This window comes from Taeniopygia guttata, chromosome 7 (assembly GCF_048771995.1).
Source record: "Taeniopygia guttata chromosome 7, bTaeGut7.mat, whole genome shotgun sequence".
In the NCBI taxonomy this organism is placed as follows: Eukaryota; Metazoa; Chordata; class Aves; order Passeriformes; family Estrildidae; genus Taeniopygia; species Taeniopygia guttata.
The window spans coordinates 39,006,864-39,021,547 of NC_133032.1; the positions used below are offsets into that span (position 1 = coordinate 39,006,864).

The 14,684-nt window shown below is 41.1% G+C and overlaps 1 protein-coding gene across 16 annotated transcripts in view; it reads right to left on the bottom strand.

The window, feature by feature from the left end:
- The window catches only part of CCDC148 (coiled-coil domain containing 148), a 44,696-nt gene that overhangs the window by 22,045 nt on the left and 7,967 nt on the right, over nucleotides 1–14,684 (bottom strand). For 10 of the 16 annotated variants that reach the window (XR_012056883.1, XM_030278220.4, XM_072931804.1 and 7 more), the window contains 8 exons: nucleotides 11,601–11,681; nucleotides 9,870–9,991; nucleotides 7,119–7,222; nucleotides 6,501–6,583; nucleotides 6,175–6,338; nucleotides 5,824–5,919; nucleotides 5,551–5,732; nucleotides 405–543 (listed from right to left, as the gene is read on the bottom strand). Coding sequence is in view for 15 of the 16 variants with exons in the window: in XM_030278220.4 (XP_030134080.4) it covers nucleotides 405–543; nucleotides 5,551–5,732; nucleotides 5,824–5,919; nucleotides 6,175–6,338; nucleotides 6,501–6,583; nucleotides 7,119–7,222; nucleotides 9,870–9,991; nucleotides 11,601–11,655 (945 nt within the window). In the remaining variant the exon portion in view is untranslated. The remainder of the gene's footprint in view (nucleotides 1–404; nucleotides 544–5,550; nucleotides 5,733–5,823; nucleotides 5,920–6,174; nucleotides 6,339–6,500; nucleotides 6,584–7,118; nucleotides 7,223–9,869; nucleotides 9,992–11,600; nucleotides 11,682–14,684) is intronic. The other 6 variants (XM_030278226.4, XM_072931808.1, XM_072931807.1 and 3 more) reach the window with 3 other exon arrangements.

Below are 14,684 nucleotides of genomic sequence, written 5' to 3' on the forward strand. Positions count from 1 at the left end.
TGCTATATATGTGCCAAAGAACAATTAAAATAACTATTCCAAGACAGTGCAACAAGGCTGTACATCCTCAGGAAAAATGAAAACACCAAGAGAAGCAAAGTGGCATAACACAGCTATAAAATTGTACAGCAGAAGCAATGCTAACAAATTATTTTTGTGAGTTTGGCTGTAAGACTATGTGGAACTAAAAAATCTGCCCAGGAGTTGTTTTGAAGAGATGATAGGTTTTATAATTCCTGCATTTTAAAAACAGGGATGTTTCTTCTTTACTGTGCAGAATAAAATTTATAATTAAGAAATTTTAAGATGAAAAAACTTCAATAAGCATACATTCTTTAATAAAACTGTTCACTACATAGTTTAAGAATTTGTATATTCGAATGAATAGGTAAACCAGCACTGACCAGCTCCTGCCTGGATTTGTGGGGAAGATACCTCTGCAGCATATCCAAGTACAAAGTCCTCCTCCTCTGAAGATCACTTGGGTACTGATTGATAACAGTCTGGAAAACCCACTGATCTTCTTCCTTCCAGTCACTGTTCCTATAGGAATACAAAACAATCCATCCCAGTAAAACTTAACCATTGAAAAGGAGGAGTTTGGTTCTGGACAGTCCAGCCTCGAGTGGGCTCACAGTCCTGATGCTGTACACCAGATGTTGGGTTAGAGGTGACAAAATCAGATTAACAAAATAAAGAAAACATACATTGCTCTGCTGATATGACACTTCCCATGTCATCATTTGAGTGAATTGTCCTGTTTCTAATCTGGCCTTTACTGGGGAATGTCACTGTGTTTCTCAAACGTGCCACATAATTGGATAATCAGTGACCCCACAGGGAAAATACAGTGTGAAAAAAAAACAAGATTATCAGACTCTACCAAAGAGCACTAAAATAATCAAAAGGGAATGAATAAAGTGACAATCCTTGCACACAGCTAAATGAGGATCTAGTTTACCAAACTCCTAACAGCCATAAACCCATCATCAAGGCATAAGAGTCACCATTTTTTAGAGTAGGAGCTGTAGTAATCAGTTTGCATGCATCTGTCTCAGAAAATGAAGCAGCAAGAAGTAACATCTATCTGAAGGAATACCACAGGCTGGGATGCAGATTTGTAGCCTCAATCTGAACTCTTGGCCCTGAAGGGATTAATGTCAGGCTGTCATTGTCAGCATTAACATCCAAGCAGCAACACTGAGTCAGACCAAAGGTCTCTCTAGCCCAGTGACCTGGTTTCAGAAGTGACTAAGAGCCCAGGGATAATTAAAGGCGGCAATAATGAGACTCTACCAACCCCCCAAATTCCTGCTGCCTCCAGCTGCTGCAGTTCCTGGACTCCCCAGGCCAGCAGCACTGCCTCAGTATTCCATAGCTCTGCATCCAGTAAGGTGTTGGAACAACCTCATCCTTAGGCAGGCAGAAAGAACAAGTGCTTCAAAAAGGGGATTTTTGTGAGAAACTCACAAGTAATTAACATTAAAATAGACTCTATGATCTATATTAAATAAATCAATAATCCTCCTCTGTGAGTCCTGACACACCTCAGTATGGTGACACCTGAACATGCCACTTTAGTGACAGCAGGGAGACAGTTCTAAGAGCTGAGATTCTGTTTTGTAACATTTTACCTTGGACATTTCTGCCCTGCGGGTTGGTGAACAAACAGAGGCCTTCTGCCTACAGAGAGGAGTGAGGCAGGGTAAGACACCCCTTGGTCAGGGCATTTCCCCAGGAACTCGAGAGCAGGGACCAGCAGAGATGCTGCAGCCCATGGCCAGCTCCTCTGCAGCTCCTCTGCAACTGCACCCACTCTGCCCCTCCACCTCTGTCAGCTCCCTCTGATTTACATTCCTCCAATGGCCAGCTAACCATCAATCTCTGCACTGCCTGAAACAAGGAGAAATTTTTGTGGGAGATCCTTTGGGGAGCAATCAGCTGGAGAGAGAGCTACAAGTAGTTTATTGTAAGTAGGGACAAACTGGCTGCCAATATCTTGGTTTGTCAGCTGTGCCAAAATTTGTCAGCTGTGCTGAGATTTTGTCAGCTGCTCATAGAAAAACAGTGGGGAAAAAAAAAACAACCAAAAAACAAACAAAAAAAAACCAACAAAAAACCCCAAACCCCAGCATGACCCAGCCCAGCATATTCATAGCCACCAAACACATGGAGAATTTCAACATATCCTGCTTAGTGAATCTGAGATGTCACCTCACACTTCTGTAAATATCCAGCAAGAATATCTCATCTAGAACAAGTCTGAAAAGTGCCAACACATTTGACATGAATATTTAAGGTATTATCAAGTTTCTGCATTGTCAAGATATTGACAAACATTTGCCAGGCTGAACGCCTGACCCAAATTTTAAATGTAGAGCTTGGTTTTCTTGTATGCAGCATTGTACCAGAGCACAGCACAATCTTTATTTTGTTTCAGAGCTGAAATGCAGCAATTGTCTTACACGCACAGCCCCGAGGCAGCTGCTTCCCTTGAAACAGATTTGCCCAGCACTAATCCCCGGCTTTCCACACTCCAAGGAATACAAACAGCTCCAGGGGAAGCATCCTCTCCCCGCTGGAATCCCGCAGATCCCTCGGGAGTGCTGGTCCCCACTGCCGCGTCCATCTGCAGGCACGCACAGTGCCACCACGACAGAGTGCCACCGTGCCACCACACACACAGGGTGCCATCAAGCGAGGTGCCAAGGCCCTGCTGTTTCGGAGAGCACGGCCCATTGCTGCACCAGAAACAGCCAGGAAGGGCCTGGGAGAGGAGCTGAACTCGCTCGACTTTGTCCTCCTCTCCCATTCCTTTGAAAGGACCCTGCAGAGGACGCAGTGCTGAGTCTGCAATACTCCATTCATCCTTCAGCGATTTAAATAATTCAGACATCCTTGGAAATTGTGGGAAAAATATAATAGTGCTTAGAAAATCATTCAAACACACATCACTCCAAGCCCACAATTTGTGGGATAGAGCTCATGACCTAGGTATTTCCCAAATACAAAAATTTGTGTTTCAGCAACATCAAAAAAAACTAGATTAGATTATAAAATATTGTAATCCTGTATAAGGCTTGCAAACAAACCCAAGCTCTTCTTCCCTTGCTAAAAGCAACAACTACTGCAATGTGCTTTCTAGTGTGAATGAAAATCACACAGAATAGACTAGATCAGAACATTATCTTATTCTAAAGTTTCTTTTTTGAACATTTTATGCATATTTTCCAAATTCTCTGTTCCAAACACTCTGAACCGTTAAAAAATGGTATGTGCAATGCCAGAGCAGCATTACCTGAAAGTTTCTCTACTGTACAATCAACATATGATGAGACAGGAAGTGGCCAAGTGATCAAGTTATTGTGTTATCATAGAATCATGTGCTACTGAGCAACTTCTCAAATGGCAAAAATTAGAAAAAAATGTATTGCAGGAGGATGTGTGGTCTCCCTGGGCACAGAGCAATGACAGTAACTCAAAGGCTTTGTTAAGGTTGTATGAACCAGTAGAGCACAGGGGATACACACCAAGGTCAAGGACCTATCACTCCATTTCTGACAGCATTATCTGTGCCAGTTGGATCACAGTTAGCATGATGAATTATAGAATACTTCAATCACAAGGCTGCATCTTTGCAAAGTCATAGGATATCTCCATGCAAATTAGCAAATATAAATGTAAAAAGTGAGTTGAGTTTTACAAACCCATACCTTGGAAGCAACCACTGCTATAAGAACAAAGTCTTTCTTTTTTTTTTAAATTGAAAACTCATTTTTAATCCTGTTGTGGATAAAATAATTGGAACATAAATCAGCAATACATTAAATATTTGGTGACCAGAAGGCAAACAAAAGTCCCCAAGGTCTAGTTTTAAATCAAATGCCTGAGATGCTGGCTGGTGGCTCATTTATGATTCTCTCCATTTCCAGTTCTCAGGACTGGCACACTGGCCCAAACTGGGTCTATGCCCTACAGCCTCTTACAGCCCCAGCAGATTCCTGCACCAGCATGTCCTCCAGCTGCATCCGCTGCATTTTTCCCATCTAGAGATCACACCCTCCTTCCTTCAAAGTGCCACTGCACATGTGTTCAGGCTACAGCTGATTTTCTTTCCATTGAAAATATGGCATTTTATCTTTAAGTCCTGTATTATTTAATTATTGGTGCAAAATTAGCTAGTTCCAGACCTAAACTTGTACCTGGCCTATGATCATTGAAAATACTACAGCAGAGTTTTCAACCATTTTCAGAAATTTTTGTCTATATCCACATCTATTATTTAGTAGCATACATGCTGTGCGAGTAAAGGATTTTCATTTATGAATTTTCACCAAAATTGTGTTGATAATAAACTTTGACACAATTTTGATTAAAACCACTAGAAAGACTTTGTACCTATTTAGTGATTTAGCATTTGTCACAGATTTTCTCATTAAAGTTGTTAAAACTTATTCTGTAAGAGAAACTAACAAAATATCAGAGAGAGCAGCAAAAGAACTGCTAAAAGCCATTTGTGGCTTCATAAATCAAAATAATTTGGTGGGATAAATCTAAATAATTTTCAATAAGTATCACGTTCTAACACCTAGGATGCTCCAGTAATAACATATATGTTTCAGGTAACACAAGAAGAACATACAGTAGGTCACAACATCCCTTCCTATGGCAGCCAGCATCTTTAGCATCAGGGACAGAACAAACACTGCACTATATGTGAACACAGAAAACAGATTTGGAAGCAATATGTGATTGTTTTACCAAAGAAATTCAGGGACCTTCCTGTTCTCCCCAGTTTCTCCTGCCCAGGCTTCAAACCATTCCACTGGCTTTCCTCTTCTTAGTCTTTTGACAGACTGGAGCCATCCAAAGGAATATCAGGAGATGGAAAAAACAAGTCAAAGATCATGCAATGTCTACAACTCAGTATCTCCTGGATTCTAGCCTCAGCAGAAAGGCTAAGCATTATATTATTAATATACAGGTTTATTACATTTCTAGATTATGAATACTGCTCTTTCAATAAACACTTTCATTTACAGAAAAATCTCTCCTTCTGGTTATCTGAATCAGAGCTATATACATCTTTTATATTTGTTTGTGATGACAATTACTGCAGTGATCCAAAATTTGTGAAAAGATTGGACCTTTTTATCTGCTTGGTAGATAAAAGCACTGGAGGTGTGTCTTGGAAAAATACTGTACTTTTCTGTCATAATCTTGCTAGTGTAATTACCATACAGAAGGAGTAATTTCCATTCCTGCAAGAGCATAAGAAAAGGACATTTGATGCACATCAGACTGTTGGTTCCTTAATCCACCAAACCTGTTGCTTGTTATTTCTGATAACTCTTGCAAGGCCTGGCCTCTCTCCTCACTCCCAGCCGTTAGAACACCAACTGTCCAAGCCAGGGCTGGGCAGTGCCTCCACTGCTTGCACAGAGCAGAGCCAGACCGAGTGGCACAGCCAACCACAGCACCCTCAGCTTCCAAACCACACCTCAGGTCACGGTTCATCCCTGCAAAGGATGTACACAGCCATGGCAGTACCTAGCTAAAGCTTCCAGCTGCTGATCCACCTCCTGGAGTTTCGCCCAGTAGCCACTGGCGAGCTCCTGGTACTCCTCCATCACCAAGGTCTTCAGGTCAGGGTAAGGGCATTCCAGAGCCAGCAGCTCGGGAGGAACTTCAAGGAAAAGCCCGTTTTTCTCTTCAGAAGAGTGCACTAATGCCTGCAATGAAGAAATGCTGCTCAGGACACTACTCTGCGTCATTTTTACCCCCTCAATGAACTTCTACCTGAACTTACAAGGAAAAGCTTACATTTTCTTTGCACTCTTCGAGCTCTCTTTCCAAAGCCAGACTCTCAAGGATGAGACCTTCCAAAATTGCCTTCTGTTGCTTCTTCATAAATTTGATCTATTTCATGAAACATGTTACTGTTACTCTTCTTCTTGCTACAATATGAAAACTCTTATTTAGAAACAGAGTCAGATTTCCAGCCCTACACTGCTACGCTTTTACAGATTTTGGTGAGCAGATTTACACCATGGTAAGGAAGGGGGTTTATGGCACACTCTGCATGTAAGTTATAGTCTCAAAGTTCAACAAAAAAAAAAAAAAAGCTAAAAATATGGTGATAGTAAATTGTAAAAACAAAGTTAAAATACCAACCTGCTGTAACATCTCAGCTGAATTGATCTTGGGTTTTTGACAAGATTCTTTTAAGAGGTAACGCTGCATTTTAGACAGCTCGAGTTTCAAATCCTCCTTCAGCTGCCAGACAGGAACTAAAGCATTTGTTTGATAAGTGTCCCACTCCTTGGACAATTTCTGCTCTGTAAGAACATAAAGCTTTCTCAAACACACAAAAATGTTACACAGCACTGTGCTCTGTAAACCTAAACCTTTCAAGGAAGGGATTAAAAAAACTCAAACAAACAATCAAGATAACGTTGACTACTAAAAAAAAAAAAAAGAAATTAATAAAACATTCTTACCCAAGTCCCTCAAATCAAAAAAAAAGTTGCTCTTATGGCTGTCTTCATCAAGAAAAGTCTTCATTTCTTCTTCTGCTTTTTGCCTGAAGGAAATGAACATGCATTTTACAGATTTAATTTCTTATTCATTATATTTGCAAGAATGATGAGTCTCAAATACGCCAATAATTATATAAAAAGGGGGATTCTTTCCCTGGGAAGGTATGAAGTGAAGGACTTGGACACAGATGGCAAAGAAGCCAGAAATGCTCTTGTTGAGTACACCGGGTAATGGACAAGAGCATTGTTAATGTCCCCTGTTGTGTGACCTCAACACACAGCCTAGGGACAGACTCTAAAGGATCTGAAAACTTTGATATTCTTACAGAGACACAGTCTTCAGATGCTGCAGATCAACTGAACAGCTCTGAGAGCAATGTTCCCTCCCTCAGGTGAGTGCTTCATGTCACAGACCCCTCTCCATGTGGATCACAAACCTTCATTCCCCACAAAAAAATACCTTCAGATCAGGTATTATAATCTTATTTTCTCACTGTCCCTTGAATTAAGTATGCCAGGCCAAAACCTCTGTCTGCTGGTCTCTTTAGTAAACACTCATTCAGATTCCTCAGTCCTTACCTGCTCTCACTCAGCTTTTTAAACTCTTGCCACCACATCTGACGATGCTGTTTCAGCAGCGTTTGCTCTTTGCTAATTTTTGAAACTTGCTCTGCTTTTTTAATCTGCAGGGAAAATTAAAGTTGTGTTTTGAACATATTCAAGAGCTTTATCAAATGCCTTCACATGGAAACTTTTAAATGCAGAATGATGAGCCTAATAGCTTTTCCAAAAACTGTGTTTTTCTAAAGAACAATGGGGTCAAATGTAACCAATTTTCATTAAATAAGTTTATTGCATTTCAAATCACAATTCATGAGAGCAGAAGGGGAAAAAAAATCAGTTCATTTTCTTCTTTCCTATTCCATCCCTATGTCCTGGGAGGTAAAGTTGAGCAAAGATAAGCAGGAGAACAAAAAACATACCTTCTTACAGGTGGGAAGATGAAAGACTGAAAGTATGTCAAGAAAAAGAATTTCAAAAATGTATTACTAAAAAAGAGGCTTTTTACAAAATCTATCCAATTAGAGAGGCTCTCAAACTGAGGACTTCACAAAAGCATTACTTCACACTTTGGATAAAATAGGAGTACCTGCTTTTGAAACAGATGGAGTTCCTGCTTAAGCCAGAGGAAATCCTGCCAGGGGAAGGCTGCTGAAGTGGAACCAGATGACTCTGGCCAGCCAACAATGAAGGAAAAAGGCTCAGAAGAATCTCAGCCTGTGAGAAGTGCTTTCCTCTCACCCTCCTGCCACTGTGACTCTCTCTGGCCTCTCGGTGCATGCTGAGGACAAAGCTCCTTTCCCCTCTTTCTTGGTGCTCCCTTGCCATCCCTCTCCTCCAGAACACCAGTCTGCAGCCCAGCACTCCCACAGCTCCTGCACTGACCCTTTCTCCCCCTCCCCAGCTTCTTCCTCACACAGATACATTGTCCTATGGCAAAATGGCAGCAAGGCAAGAAAAATACATTGGAAAGTCTTGTCTTAGTTCATAAAAGGGAGACTAAAGATCTCACTCCACATCTAGTTCAGCAAAGGAATGATGTTTCAGGTCAAAACTGCTGGGATTCCACTTGGCTCAGGTGGAAACAACCTGCAACTTTCCTGCCCAGGGCAAAGCTGCACAAACCCACCATGACCCCTCTGCATTCACACACACAAGGGCACAGAGCAAACGCTCCCAGAGACACAAAGGTGTCCCCCAGCATGTTCCCACTCCTGCCCAGCTGGGCTGGGGACACGAGCAGGAGAAGGTGCAGAATTGCTCTTTGCAGCACTCGCACACAGACAAAGAAATTCTGCAATTGCAGTCCCTCAGCCACCCACCAACAGAGTCAAAATCCTGCTTCAGATACCAGAAACACACGTCAGATGAAGCCAAGCCCAGTACCTCGGGGTGAGTATATCTGGCTCCTGGCTGATCCTTCCTGCTTGGCACCAAACCTGCCTTGGGGCTGTTACTGGGGTGAGAAGCTGCAGAAGGGGCTCTGGAGATATTGTGTGCCTGGGCCTGGGATACGAGGTGTTTACAGGAGCTGCCTGTGGGCCTGTGCTGGGTTTGAACACACGTGTTCCACGCTTTCCATCACTATGCTACAATACTTTTGAATCAAAGATAATGTCTCACTTTTATTGCTTACATATTTTCACATTTTAAAAGTTACTTATAGCTTCTTCTATTTCATGAAACATGTTGCTGTTACTTCTTTCTTTTGTTACAATATGAAAAGAATATAGTATTTAAAGCAATCTGAAAATCTTCAAACCAATTCTAAAACTAAGTGAAACAAATGTTGAAGTACTTTTGTATGTAAAGTTCAACATGCTTTTGAAATTATTTTATAGCAACAGCATTGCCATTTATGTATAACTGCTCCAATATTATCTTTTTTCTTTTTTCCCTGTTGCACTGTCTTTTTATTTCTTAAGTAGTCAGCAGCTGATTTGCCATTTGTTTCTTTGGTTCTACCTCAAAGGAAGAGTAACTCATCTCTTCAAAATCTGAATGGCTTGAATCAGCAACAAAAAGTAGTAGGTGGAACACATACTAGCCTCTCTGGTACTTCCATCATATATATTTTACTACCTACTCAGTTGGAAAACACTTGAGAAGGTGAAAAAACAAAAGAAAGATGAAAAAATAAAGCTTGAATTACTTCAGTAGAATTTGGTATTGCCAATCCATGAAGCAATATCTGCCAGAATGTTTGATACATGATGCCTACATGCACTAAAGAAGCAATATTATAAAGGAAGTATGTAATGTGTTCTCTCATTCACCCTTCTCTAGGATTAAATAAGGCTCCTCTTGTCTTTACCCCTTGAGACATTCTGCACCAATCTATACCTTTCTGTCAGCCCTACATTTACATTTTATGGCTAATAAACATTTTTAATCTTTTTAAGATCTCCCTCTGCTTGACTTTTGGAAATCCTCACTTCATATATTTTTGTTTGGCTTTTTTTTTTTTTTTCTGGATCAGTCTTCCCTTCTCACTTAATCCCATGAATTTTTCATTGCCTCCAGGATTATGTAGTAAATTTGGGTGAATTTCCTCAAGGCAGGAAAATACAAATGTTTCCTGTCTTTTGAGGAAGTAGAATCCACACTTACTTTGCATCACTGATCTGACAGAAGTCCCCACATTGACATTAACACATCCAAATCACAGTATAGCTATGATAAACTTTCATATTTACCCTTTCTTACTGAAAGAAATATGGTCACTGAATTTCAAAAGCATTCACATGACAAATAAAACAAAAATCATACCTTTAACTGAATTTGTGCAGAGGCCATTTTTGCCTCCGCAGCAAGGTCATACAGATGTTTGTAGTCAACAGGTTTGTACTTCTGGCTGCAAAAAGCATTTCTGGCAGGAACCACCAAATTGTCTAGTTATCATATAAAATACATAAGGGCATTTCAAATTCTTGAGAAATAATTAGGCATAAAATGAAAGCTCTTTAGATAGAAATCAGAACCAGTGTTTTCAACACTAGAAGTTTTCGTATCAATATAGTTAATTGGTGAATGACAATTTGAAACAAACATAAACCAGTAAAAATTATATAAGAAACAGTAACCAGTTGTCTGTTTACAAAAAGCTAATTTGACAAGTCTTTCATTTACATGTTATCAATTAATTATAAACTGTGTTTACAGGCATTGTAGTAACTTCTAATACAGAAATATTTAAGTTTCAATAAATGCATCCTTCTTGCACTGATTGGAAAACTGCATCAATGTTTATTGTAACCTACGGTTGAGCAACAGGAGTAGGTTTTTTTTTTGAAGGTATAAAATTGAGGTACAATTACAATTGTAAATGAGCTACCTGAACTTTTGCCCTGGCAATGTGAAGCCTTCATGCATAGATACTCAGTCATTCCACATAAGCTGGGAGGCTTACAGGGATAAGGAACGGGCATTCCCTTACAACCCCTGCTTTAGTTTTGTTTAGGACTGAAATTGGCCGTTATGTTTCCACATTCCCTACTAAGCCCCGTGGCTGGAAGTGCTGTGCCTGATATGTGGTTTTACAGACGGGTAGAAGGTAAAATAAATCCTGCAGAGCCATCCCACGATCCTCCTTCAGGCCTCCCCCAGGATTTTCATTTGCTGCATGCCTACACAAAGCCTGACAACACATCTCCAGACATGCCTCACTGGGGAAGGGTTTCACCAAGCCCTCCTGCCAGGCAGTGCCCCAGGACAGGCAGACACTGGGCACTGAATGGATGGGAGTAGCCCTGGGGAGAGCAGCCTGGGGATCCTGCGGGCAAAAATACTGGCCATGAACTGGCAAGCTGCCCCTGGAGCCCAGCAAGCCAGCCTGGGCCTGGCCTGCAGGAGAGGCAGCGTGGAATTTAGTTATTCATTCATTTGATGAATGGTGCTAGGGGAGGGGTTCTGCCCCTCGGCTCTGCACTTGGACCTGCAGAGATCAACGCCCAGCTCCAGGACCCTGGCACAGGGGGACAGAAACCTGGCCAGAGACCATGAAAATGGGCTGGAACATTTCTCTTGTGAAGACAGGCTGAGAGAGGTGGGGATGTTTGGCTAGAGGAGACTCCAGGGAAACTTTATTGCAGCCTCTTGATATGTAAAGGGGGCTTATATGGGAAAGGCTCTTTACCAGGGTTTGCAAGTAACAGCATGAGGGGCAACAGCTGCAAAAGGAGGGTGGATACAGACAGAAACTAAAGAAGGAATTGTTCCCTGGCAGGCTGGGCAGGCCCTGGCACAGGTGCCCAGAGCTGCTGTGGCTGTACTGGATCCCTGGCAGTGCCCCAGACCAGGTTGGACACTGGGGCTGGAGCAGCCTGGGCCAGTGGGAGGTGTCCCTGCCATGGCAGGGTGGCACTGGGTGGGCTTTAGGGTCCCTTCCAACTCAAACCACAACCAGGGTGCTATAATAGCTTCTATATGAGGCTATTAATTGCAGAGTGCTTCATAAACAGTTGAGAAAGAAATTAAACTTAAACATGATAGCATACCTACCTCCACCACCAATCCTATGAGATGAAAACAATGTTCCATGGTCCAGTTCACCCATTTTTATTTTTTATGTATTTTTTATACCTGTTGAAGAACAAATACATGTTTTGAGAATACCAACATTGTGGATGTAATCTAAAACACTTTCAAAAATATCTATTGTTTTTCAAGAAGAGGTACACCTCCCTAAAAATGTAATTAGACAGAAATTCCTCCAGTTTCTCTTTCACTTTAGGAGAGATTTCATGTGCCTCATACCATTTAGTAAATAAAATTCTATTTCCTTAATGAATCTGTAAGCTGTGACATAGCTCATCTATTCTTTGCTTTGTGCTTTTCAAAACATGAGTCCCTCAATCCAAATGTAAGATCAGGCCTTGAGGTGTTCTTTCCTTCATTTGGAGACTGCCTAGGTCCTTTTAGCCCCCTCTGCAGTAATACCTGTGAAACCAGGTCAGTTGTTCGGGCAGCAGTGGCTCAACTCTTGCTGAGCAGCATGTATCAAGTACTCACATCATGGATCACATGGAATATTTCAGATGCAATAAGTTACACAACAAAGGAAAAAATGTCTTGTATGTGTCAAACCCCTTGCTTTCAACTAAGCATGTATTGGGTCTGACATAGAAATAAAAGCAATACACCTGAGGTGTTTCAGCTGATCTGAATCAACAGCTGAGTCACACCAGAGAGGAAAGGTCATGTCCAGCGAGGCTCCCCATGAATCCTCTCCCTCAAACCCAGCCATACTGTGCCAAAATTTCATCTCTTTGTCACACCTTTGACGTTTGCCTGGTCCCACAGCAAGCAGCAACACAACAAATAGTAGAGCAGAAAAAATTATTCATTTGTGCAGTTATTTCCTCACTGTTCTAGTGAGATGAAACCCTAGTTTATCCCTACAAATTCCAAGGATGGCACAATGCAACAGGAAGGTGGGAAGGAAGACCAGCAGAAGAAATGTACAGGGGAATACTCTGACAGAGAGCTATTCATGTCAGTCAATAATAAGGTGAGACTGCAACTGAAGACAGTTTACAGTGTACTTTGCAGTGAGCTGACACTCTGCATCCAGCCCTCTGCTATAGGCACTCAAGTCTTACTCCTGCCTGCTTTTTTTTTGGTTTCTGATCATCTGAGCACTGCTTCTACTGATAAACTTGGGAAGGGAGTACTACAGTGACTCTCATCTACACTATATAATGAAGGCAAAAATATCACTGATGGAAAATTGGGAGTACTCAAAAGCTCTAAGAAGATTGGATCCATCACAGCCACTTCCCTCTATTAAAACCTTTTATTACTGTTCCCTGAGCAGCTGCCACATCAGCGTCATTCTCCTGTATTACACATTTGGGAAACCATCATCCTAATCTGGGTCCATCTGGCCAGCTTAAAATGACAAGCTTCTAACACAAGACATGCTGTCCTTTTTGAAAAATAACTATGGATACTAGAAAGATTAGCAGCAGCAGAACTACCCCTCTGGGTTATTTATTTATTTGTTCATTTGGAAAATTGTTAATATCTTCTTTCTACTGACACGTTTCTGATTTAGTGTCAGCATTCGACCAAAACTTCACACACATTAACCTGAGCTTCATCTCCTTTTACAAGAAATCAAGAGAACACATCTCAAGAACAGAACTGATGCAAAAAAAATTTACTTGCCACTTTCTGTAAATTTAGGGTGACTGTATTTGATGAACCAAGTCCTTATTCCTTCTAGCCAACCAGTTCCTCTCTTCCACAATGATGTCATATGTTTGTATTTGATCTCAGCCTTTCACAGGCATTCTTTTCTGTTATTCAACATTATGACCTCACTAAAACACTGAAAGTGAATGCTAAGATGGTTCTGGAAAAGGACAAGACTCATATAAATCTGCATTTTATCTTCAGTAACTTATCAACCAAAATTATAAAAGCACTGCTAGTTATATTTATTTCTGCTTTAATGCAGTTATATCTACAAACCTCTCCAATACTATAAAAGTCCATCTAAGCCTAAATTCCAATATCCTGCCTCAAAGCTTTGCTCAAACTTCATTGCAGACTCTAGGCTGGGAGCCTTGATGCATCTTAGAAAGAAAAAGTGCACAAGACCAAACAGCCACCAGGCAGAAGTCCCTGTACATAGAAATCTGTCCCACAAGAATGCCAAGTCAGCTCTGCCTACAGCCAACCACAGCTAAATCTTTTAGCAGCAGTAAAAAGCACAAGGTTTGTCAAACCTCTTTCTGCTTCTTTGACAATTTTGTATTTCACTATTCACTGAACTGTTTTAGGCAATAAAAACATGTTCTCTGAAAATATTTCATTTCCAACTCAACCAAACTCTTCAGTACATTCTTAATGTAAGCCCTTGCTGGTGTCTGAGGTATATGACCTATGTTTATTCTTACATGTGGAAATATCCAATATTGAGGCAAGATCCTCCTTGCTTTAATTTAAATAGAAATTAAACTCCCCAGTGTCAATCATGGAAGAAGCAAAGACTGGTGCCTGCCACATACTGCTCCTGGGGATGAGTCAGGTTCAGTCCAGGCCCCAGTTCCACAAGGGAGTGATCCCAGCAAGTTTAACTAGTAATTTTGAAAGAGCCTAATTCCACTGTCTCAATTCAACAAGTTGTTTGCATACATAAACCTTTGCAGATCTGGGTCACCAGTGCCATTTTTCCCTCTCAGCTAAAGGACAGATGGATATCTGGCAGGGAGGTACAGTGCTTAATGAGTCAGACATGCCTTTTGAAACATAATTTCTTGTGCATGTTTTAAATCGCTCACATTATTAAATGCAAAAATCAATAATATGAATCAAGCCTTCAAAAAACACAATTTAGCAGCATCACCAGTGGCAGTACAGCAGGTGCCCCTCAGATTTGTGCAAACAAAGGACACAGAATCCTGTGGCAGCAGGTGTGCCAATCCTCTCTGTGGCTCACATAATGTACTGCTGGGGCTACACCACCAAAAAACCAGAGCTGAAGTACAGACTTACTGCAAACACAGCATCAACAGGAACTTGGATTATAAATTAGAGCAGAGCTTCCTAAAAAAGACAAACCCAGGGAAAATCCCCAAA